This window comes from Alligator sinensis, unplaced genomic scaffold (assembly GCF_000455745.1).
Source record: "Alligator sinensis unplaced genomic scaffold, ASM45574v1 scaffold766_1, whole genome shotgun sequence".
NCBI classification, from domain to species: domain Eukaryota; kingdom Metazoa; phylum Chordata; order Crocodylia; family Alligatoridae; genus Alligator; species Alligator sinensis.
The window spans coordinates 953,393-963,224 of record NW_005842390.1 but is presented as its reverse complement, the minus strand read 5'-3'; the positions used below and the strand labels follow the sequence as shown (position 1 = coordinate 963,224).

Here is a 9,832-nt window from a genome sequence, read left to right as displayed (position 1 = left end):
CATTTATGTCTCCCTACTTATTTGGGCTGTGTTTTCTACATCAAACAAAGCCTTGTTGAACAGGATAGCAACCTTTCCATACACAGTGGGTGTGTGTGTCTATACGTGCCTCTTTTAAGTGGGCTTAGCTTAAAATCGCCATTTTTAAGGCACATTAAGGGCACGTGTTTACACGTGTGCACCCTTAATATGCCTTAAAAATGGAGATTTAAGGCTATGTAAACCTAAATTTGATACCTGTATAAAACAGGTATCACATTCCGGCGCAAATAGTTAAGTTGCATTAGCGCACATGTAGACGTGCTGATGTGCATTAATATGGTGTGTGTCAATGGATATGCACCGCGTTAATGCACATTAGCACCTCTGCACATGTGCTAATGCAATTTAGCTATTTGTGCCTAAAGTTAATACGTCTTAATGCACACTAGCATGTCCGCATGTAGACACATGCCTAAAGTGCCTTAAGTAAAGGTGCGTGTAAATACAGGTGTAGACACACCCAGTGTCTGCCTGATACAACTCCCATGAAACTCTTTTGTAATGGATGGGGAAATGTATGAATTGTCCCAAGAGAAGTCCTGCCAGAGTATGCAGATTAAAATGTGCCATCACTTTCTCCCAGGACATGGCGGAGTCCTTTGTGGTTATCCTAGGTCAGCATCCCAGGATGAGTTAGCCATGCTGTCCTTCAAGTTTCACATAATGCACTGCTTCCAGCTCAACCCCAGCTGCTCTTGGTTGTGGGGTGGCTACTCTAGCAAGGGGAGCAGAACTCGAATGTCCCAAGCTGACTTGGCTTTATTTACCATTTGAATGGCCTGAATGACAACTTGGCATCCATTTTATGCTCACACCGAGGTCAGCACCGGAACCTGGTCTTGAACATCACTCATTCCAAGGACATCCTGATCTCATTGTGAGGCATGGCTCCAACAAATAGTACTAGCATTGTCTGCAAGCACAGCAATGACTGGAACTGGGGCAAGGTAGAGGATCTGGTCAGCACCTGGGGAGAGGTGGGGAGCCAGTGAATGTTCTGCTCCAGCCACCTCAACTAGGCGGTCTTCAAAAAGATCACTGAAAATGAAAGCCCGTGGACACAACTACACTTGGCAACAGTGCCATATGAAGCACAAGGTCCTCCAGCAATGGTTCATAAAGACCCATGACACCAACTGTGTCCAGTGCATGCAGTGCACCTACTACAAGGAGCTGTCACATATCCTCCCAGTGAATGACAGTCAAGTGTCAGAATATCGTAGACATAGTCCTCATTTCCTGTGATTCAGATGGTGACTCAGATGAGACTGTTGCTGGGGGCCTTATTCGGTTGCGTAGGTCCATGGCAACCGAGGAGATGACTGTGGAGCTGAGCCAGATCAAGGGCTCCTCACCTCTTCAGGACACTAGCACAGACATGGAGATGGACCCTAAGTCCGACAGTGACCAGACCCAATTCTTCTCCCATTACTGGACCACTAGTTGCAAATTGGTTCTCCACCCTTCTGTGCCCATGCAAGCTCCGCACCAATGCCCACATTACTCCCAGCAAAGCTGCCCTCCTCCCAGCCTCAGGGACCCAGCCAGCATAAGGCAATGCACAGAAGCCAGTCTTTACCTGAACATGGTAAGTTTGCTTGTGCCATGGTGTGATGCCCAACCCATGGTATCATGTCTCGTTTTAGTGCCACATCATGAGGTTGTGGGTTGGGGGGATGATTGGCAAGGGCCCAAAAAAGACACCAGACTTTGTTCCTGGGAGGGGGGTGGGGAGGAAGCCCATACGTGGCTTTTTGGCAAACCCCCATCCTCTGTGCAGCTTTGGTGTTGGTGTGTGCAGAGTACCCTAACTTAATTTGGTGATTAAGTGCCATTAAATGCTTTATGAAGACGCATCTGCAATGGAGATAGCTTTGTCTTTGTATGCAGTGGATACCTTTCCTTTCACCCTCAATCATAGGTGGAGGGAGAAAAAATTTGTGGGGGGGGACTGAGTGCACAAATGCCCCCCCCTTCACCCAGCAAGTAAGTCTGTTGGGGAAGGGACTGGGCGAAAGTCATGGGGGGCAGGAGAAGATCTAGGCCCCTGCGGTGAGGGACAGCGGGAGCAGGGCAGGGGCTGGGGTGAATGGGGCCCTGGCCAGGCCAGGTGGTGGGACAATTGGAGCCTAGGCAGTTCATCTGTGCAGGGGGGGGAGGGGAGGGGGGTTCCTGCTGCTGTGTGCACCCCAGTGAAGACCTGGGGGGCATGGAGCAGAGGCAGCTGTTGCGCTTTGTGCCCCACTGCAGCTGTTTCCAGTGTCACACAATGCCTTGTGTGTCCCACTGCTGGGCGGGCAGGGGGCGCAGTGCAGCCCAACAATGGCAGGCACATGGTATTGCACCACTGCAGTGGCGAGCAAAGCACAGCGCGCAACAGCAGCTGCCTCCATCCCGCACACAGACCCAGGGGGCATGTGCTCCCCAGGCCTCCACTGGGATGCACACAGTGGCGGGACCCCCCCCCCTCCCCCCCAATGCACCTAGGTGAGCCTTGTGGGCTCCAGTTGTCTCACCACCTGGCCCAGTTGGGCCCCATTCACCCTAGCACCTGCCCCTGCCTCACTCTCACTGCAGGGGCCTCAATCTGCCCCTTCACAGAATCAACTGGTACTTGCCTTCCCTGCTGGACAGCCAGTCCTCCACATGCTGGGCTGCAAGCCTGGCTGCATGTGTGCCTCTTCCCAGCCCTGCTGCAGCCACCCGGAGCCTGTGGCCAGAGTGCCTTGTAGCCCTACCTACTGCCCTCTGTTTGTGGGGGCTAAGCCCCGTTAGCCCCAGCCTTTCACGGCCAACGTCCTCAATTGAGGGCATATGAAGAGAGGCTGAGAGCCATGGGACTCTTCAGCCTGGAAATGCGCAGGCTCAGAGGGGACCTGGTGGCTGCTTATAAGTACACAAGTGGTGTACATCAGGATCTGGGAGAATGTCTGTTCACCAGAGCACCCCAAGGGAAAACAAGGACCAATGGTCATAAACTCCTCCAAGACCGTTTTAGGCTGGACATAAGGAAAAAATTCTTTACTGTCCGAGCCCCCAAGACCTGGAATAGACACCCTCCAGAAGTGGTGCAGACACCAGCTCTGGACTCGTTCAAGAAATGTTTGGATGCTTATCTTGCTGTGATCCTTTGACCCCAGCTGACTTCCTGCCCCTTGAGCAGGGGGCTGGACTCGATGATCTTCAAGGTACCTTCCAGCCCTGACGTCTATGAAATCTAGGAAATACACATGCTGGAGCCACTACAATGTAATCTTCAGCAGTGCAGACTCGGCAGGCAGGAAACCTTGATTTAAACAGCTGGTTTTATTTATGTGCAGAACATTCCACTTCACTTTTAGCAACTTGGTGGTGGACTGTGCATTGGGAAGGCTGGAAGCAAGATGGCACTGCCTCCAAAATTATTTTGAAACCAGTATTCCAAAACCTGTGTGCAGTTTTTTGGGGTTTTTTTGTACCTAATGGACTCTGAACATCATGTCCATGTTTGCATGGAGTACAGCCAGGACAGGTTTCATGGACTGTTCCCACAGCCAGAAAGGGACCCTGGCCATATGTTCATTCCTGCAACACGATGGTCTTAGTAAATAACTGGCTAATAACTCACAAGCATGTTCCAAGGCCCTGATTTGTAATCAGGCTTCGAATTGCTCATCATAATCATTCTTGAAACCTTGACTGAACTGACTGCTAATGTGCCTATGGCATTTTGTCCCTGATGAGTTTTTTTTAATTGTGGAGGTTGATAAAGGCTCAATTTATCTGTTGAATTATGTGCTGACTTACATGTGCCTTTCTGTATGAGCTATTTTGGATTAACATAGCAGGTCACATAGCTCTTGTAAAGTACTTCTGTTAAGCAGAAGGTAGAGCAGAATAGAGCCTTAGGACCCTATACACATGCAGTGGGGCTGCTCCGATGCACTGTAATTATAGTGCGTCAGAGCAGACTCGATTAATCATTTGGGGGGACGGGGAGGGCGGCTTCTGCTGCTGTGTGCACTCCCAGGCAAGCATGGCGGGGCATGTAACCCCCAGATCCGTGCGTGGGGTGAGGGCAGGCTGCCACTGTGGGCTTTGCCCCGGGCGCCAAACTGCCTTGCCACGGCACTGTACCGGTGCATGGGGTTGTTCCGTCGTAAGTGCAGGACTTTGCACTTGTCCTTATTGAACCTCATGTGATTTCTTTTGGTTCAATCCTCCAATTTGTCTAGGTCTCTCTGAATCCTAATTCTACCTTCCAGCACATCTACTACTACCCCCAACTTGGTGTCATCTGCAAACTTGTTGAGGCTGCACTCTATGCCAATTTCCAGGTCATTGATGAATATATTGAACAAAACTGGCCCCAGAAACAGCTCCCTGGGGCACTCCACTTGATACCAGCTGCCAACTAGACATCTAGCCATTGACTACTACCCTCTAAGCTTGATGATCCAGACAGTTTTCCATCCACCTTACAATCCATCCAACCTGTACTTCCTCAGCTTGCCTGCAAGAATGTTGTGGGAGACTGTATCAAAAGCCTTGCCACCAGTCTCCCCGCATCCACAGAGCCAGTCATCTTGTCATAAAAGGCAATCGGATTGGTCAGGCATGACTTGCCCTTGGAGAATCCATGCTGACTGTTCCTAATCACTTTCTTCTCCTCCAAGTGCTGAGAAATGGATTCTTTAAGTGGCAGATTGGGCAGCTTTTGATGTCTAGGCAATATGTCTTGTAGCTGTGCGACAAGGATGATTGCATAGTTTTAAGAATAGGTTAAACAAGCATGGGATGGTTTGGATAGGGATGACCGTGCCTTGAGCAGGGGATTGGACTAGATGACCTCCAGGGGTCCCTTCCAGCCATACTTTTCTATGACTCTATGAAAGACCTGCTCCATGACTTTTCCAGAGACTGAGGTGAGGTTGATCAGTCTGTAGTTCCCTAGATCCTCTATTTTCCCTTTCTTTAATATGGGCACTATTATTTGCCCTTTTCCAATTGTCTGGGACCTCTCCCAATTGCCCGGAGTTATCATGGCTAGCAGTTCTGCTATCACATCAGCCAAATCCCATAGCACTCTTGGGTGCATCCCATCCAGCTTTTCTTAATAGTCCCTAACCTGTTCTTTTGCCATGGTTGATTGCTGACCTCCTCCCCAAACTGTGCTGCCAGGTGCCATAGGCTGGGAGCTGACCTTGCATGTGAAGACTGAGATGAAAAAGGCACTGAGCACTTCAGCCTTTTCTGCATCCTCTGCTATGAGGTTGCCTCCCCCATTCAGTAAGGGACACGCACTTTCTCTGATCCTCCTCTTGTCACTGACATACTTGTAGGAACCCTTCTTGTTGCCCTTTATGTCCCTTGCTAGCTGCAACTCCAAATGCACTTTGGCCTTCCTGATTTCATCCTTGCATGCTTGAGCAATGCTCTTATACTCCTCTCTAGTTTCTGCTTCTTATAAGCTTCCTTTTTGTGATTTAGCTTACTGAAGAGTCCCCTAAGCCATGCTGGTCCTCCGCCATACTTGCTAGTCTTCCTGCACATTGAGATGGTTTGTTCCATAGGCAATGCATAGAGGGGACATAGGGGGGCATGTGCCCCCCCAAACAGGGCCACCACTGCCAGTGGTGCCTGCAGCTCACCAGCTCCAGCCCTGCTGCCAACACTGGTGGCAGCGCCTGCAGGTGTCCCCCAGACTCAGGAGGCCCCAGTCGCCCGTGGTTTGTTCCTGCACTCTCAGTAAGGCTTCTTTAAAGTACAGCCAGCTCTCCTGGACTCCTCCCTGTCAGACTGGCTTCACAGGTGATCCTGTCCATGAGTTCCCTAAGCGAGTCAAAGTCTGCTTTTCTGAAGTCCATCGTCCTTACCCTGCTGCTCTCCTTCCTTTCCTCAAGATACCAAACCCAATCATCTTGTGGTCTCTGCCACACCCGAGATGCCATCCACTATTACATTTCCCACCAATACTTCCGTTTGTGAGCAGCAGGTCAAAAGCACAACCCCTAGCTGACCTCTCCAACACTTGCACCAGGATGCGTCCCCAGCACTCTCCAAAAACTTCCTAGATTGCCTGTGCACTGCTGTATTGGCCTCCCAGCAGATGTCAGGGTGATTGAAAAACTTCCGCTAGCTTTTTGAAGAAAGCCGCTACATCCACCACATCATCCTGGCCTGATGGTCTGCAGCAGACCCCCACCACGACCTCACCCCTTGGTGCTCTCCCCTCTGACTCTAACCCAAAGACTTTCAACAGGCCTATCTCCAATTTCATACTGGAGCTGTGCAATCATATGTCTCTTTATTTACATGAAGTGCAACTCCTTTTCCTCTTCTCCTCTGCCTGCCCTTCCTGAGCAATTTGTACCCATCAATGACAGTGCTCGTCATGCAAACTTTTGCACCAGATCTCTGTTATTCCGATCACATCATAGTTCTGTGACACTACAAGGACTTCCAGTTCTTCCTGTGTGTTTCCCAGAAGCTTGTTTCTCTCCTGCATCCCGATGCTCAGAGCCCTGTTATCACTTTTGATCTCCTCAGGATTACCCTTGCAGTATCGTTAGTGTCCACACAGATGAGTCAGGTATCCAAGTTGTAGCCGTATTGGTCTAGAGGAAAAAGCAATTGGGGCTCATGGTAGAGGTGGTATCTTTTATTAGACCAACAAGATTTTTGCAATTAAATTTTGTTGCAAAAATCTTTTGGGCCTAATAAAAGGTATCACCACTACCACGCACCCTTATTGCTTTTTTTCACACAGATAAGTGGCATTGAGTAGTAGGGGATCAGATATTTCTAAGCAACCTTTCCATAATAACCAGGATTTGGGTTCCTAGCAAGCACCAAACATCCTCAGATGATAAGTTTGGTCAACAGATAGATACTTCCATTCCCTAAACAGGAAGTCATCAATCACCACCCTCACCAAGCAGTGGTAGTGCATCCCCTGGCAGACTCTTTGAGAAATTTCAAAGCTCCCTACCCCACTGCTCTCCCCAGTGGCATAGTGCTTTAAATCCTTGCACTTTATGACCCTGTCTAATGTTCATGACAAACCCAGCCTTTTTAGCATCTGAAAAGTTTTACCTTGTGTTTGAAAACCTAGTAGACCCTAACATTGTACTTAATATTAAAGATCCCATGCCTTGAAATGGGACATAGTCCCTACTTTTCACTTGGTTGGTACCCCATGCTTCCTCATGATGGCTCTCTTCAATGTACTTCAATAAGAGAAATGCTTATTTTTAATTTCCTAGCTAGAAAGAGCATAAAGAGAGTCCTAATACCATTGGGTGCCTATACGTGAGCTGGGAAGCTGCTCTGGCATGTTGCAATTACAGTGCATCGAAACAGACTCAATTAATCGAGTCTGCTGAAACGTGGTAATTGTTGTGCTCCAGCCAGCCATTCAACAAGCTTTAGATAAAGTGCCACCGCTGCCATTTTGAAGCGTGGGGATGCTGATACACAAGACGCTCCTAGCACTTTAATTACAGCGGCTCTTGGAGCCACTCTAAAGCGCTGCTCCCTCCCCCAACTCCTGGAGCATGTGTAAAAATGCCCATTGACCATAACACCCTGAAAGATGCTTAAATTCCATTTATAAGCAGATGTGGCAATAGCATGTTTTTAATTTGGATGGGGGAAAAGTGTAATTGGGCTGGAACAGGAACACATACCCTGCCCATCCACTGCTTTGGTTTCTCTTAACAACACACTTCTTCAAGTCTGGTTTATTAAGACAACTATGCCCAGCTTCCTGCCTCACTCTCAACCTCCAGATTTCCTCTAGTATTCCCCAGAGTGCATCCTTTCCAGCTAAGACCTGTCCCATCTAGCTCCAGGCAGGGGGTTGCCATCCAATAGTCCCACGGGAATCTGTGGCATATGGACTCTAACACTTTTGCATACACTGAAATCAGTTACTTGATTTTTCCTCAACATTTCAAATAAAAGCAAAATTCTTGTTTTTAGTCTAAGAAGTTAGTAGCTCAACAAACCTCTGATGTTGCAGTGAGTGCCCTCTTTGTGACTTACCAGTATGTCATGGGTGAAGATCTGTAACACTTGACTACTTGCACAAACTAATAGATGATTGATTCATCTTTCATAATAGCATCAAAACCTCTGCTATCACCAGCCAACTAGTTAGCTATGGACCTCTGTGCGAGCTAGGTTCTAGCTAGCACTAAGGATCTTCTGCACTAGAACGTGCTCTCTGTTGTGTACTCTGGGTGGATGGAAACTCGTTGCGTGGGTCTATGAAGGTTTGCTTCCCCATGCACAACTTCTGGGGCCCCTGCTGGTCATGCAGTGTTGGCAAACCATAAGATCCCACAGTTCCAGCTAGTTATCCTGTCCAGAAATGCCACTGTACAGCTGTGGTTAGGTCAGCCATGGCAGCCTACAGAATATCAGTCACTTCTGCTTATATATGCCTCCAAATCTTATCGCTGTAAAGTAGGAGCATGCAAGTCCTGGTGGCTGCCTCTCCCACTGATATATGGTTGGGGAGGGCCCAGGTGGTGCCTGTGCAGCCTGCACGGGAAGTGGGCTGTGTGCCACCAGTGGAGGGGGGATTGTGTATTGCTGCCACAGTCCACACAGTAAGAGGGACCAAATGCTGCCGGCAGGACATCTAAAAGACAGCCTGGGCTAAAAGGCACCCCCCCCCCCCCCCCCGGTGTAATTGAGTGTTCCTATTTTGCTTTAGGTTGAAATAGAATCCAAACCATATTGAACTGACACTTAAGGGCTTAAAAGTGAAATAGGATTTGGCTCATGATTTTCAAAATAGTAGGAACTTCTGATAAGACTACATAGACATACATGTACATTCACATACTTAACCGGAGACTCGCCTATAGTTTAAATTATGCTTATTCAAATAGAAAATAGATTATACTTTGCAGTATAATCCCACACTGGAATACCAAAAAGTGACAAATTCCTCATAAATGCTTGTGAAAATAAAGCTTTAAAAGTCTCTCTATATATATTAGCCCCAGTAGCAGACAACAGCATAAGCTGGTATAAAACTGATCCCTGGCTGTCTCCACCCATTCAGGACCCCAGATCATTCATATAATCTTTATTTAAATACTGACCACTAAAGTATTAAGACAATTTAAAGTTCATTTCTGTGGAAATCACATGAACATGCAATAACAAAAGATATCTACAGTTAATTTCTGTAAATCACATTTCATTTCTAAAAAAAAAGGCTTTGAAATTTCAAACATTCATCTTCTAACACTAAATAAAGAAAACTTTCAGTCTAAAGGCTAGAGAATACACTGTTAAAGTAGCATATTATCTGCACAGTAGGCTCTTTGATATAAACAGACTCTGCAAAAGCAGAATCTTGGAAAACGCAGTTCATCTATTCCTGATCTTTGGGGTTTATTTCTCATGTATATACACTTACACTGTAAGAGAATCTATCTATTAGGAAAGGAGATTTATTTTATGTTCATTTTAACCTTTCAGAGGCAGTAAAACCAATTCCCTTCTTGCTGAAGTCACTGAAGTTAACTGAGTTTATGTAAATATGGGCCAGATGACAAGTCTGTTTTTTCATGTCTGCTGCATCTTTTTACGCATCTCTTCTAGAGCAGCCTCTCGCTCTCGTAACAGCTGTTTGAGTCGTTTTATTTTTTCATCTCTGATCGTTTCATCTAAGTCTGGTGGAGACAAAGGGAAAGTATCTTCTCTGAAAGAACCTTTGATAACCGAATCATCGTCGTCGTCCTCATCACCTGAAGAAACTAAAACTGGACTGCATGTGCGCATAACTTGGTTA

General features: G+C 47.4%; 1 protein-coding gene across 1 annotated transcript in view; it reads right to left on the bottom strand.

The window, feature by feature from the left end:
• Window positions 1–9,106: 9,106 nt before the first annotated feature.
• The window catches only part of LRIF1 (ligand dependent nuclear receptor interacting factor 1), a 10,728-nt gene continuing 10,002 nt past the window's right edge, over window positions 9,107–9,832 (bottom strand). The window contains exon 4 of the mRNA XM_025211154.1: window positions 9,107–9,832. This exon is cut by the window's right edge and continues 239 nt beyond it. Within this exon, the coding sequence (XP_025066939.1) occupies window positions 9,607–9,832 (226 nt within the window). The 3' untranslated portion in view covers window positions 9,107–9,606.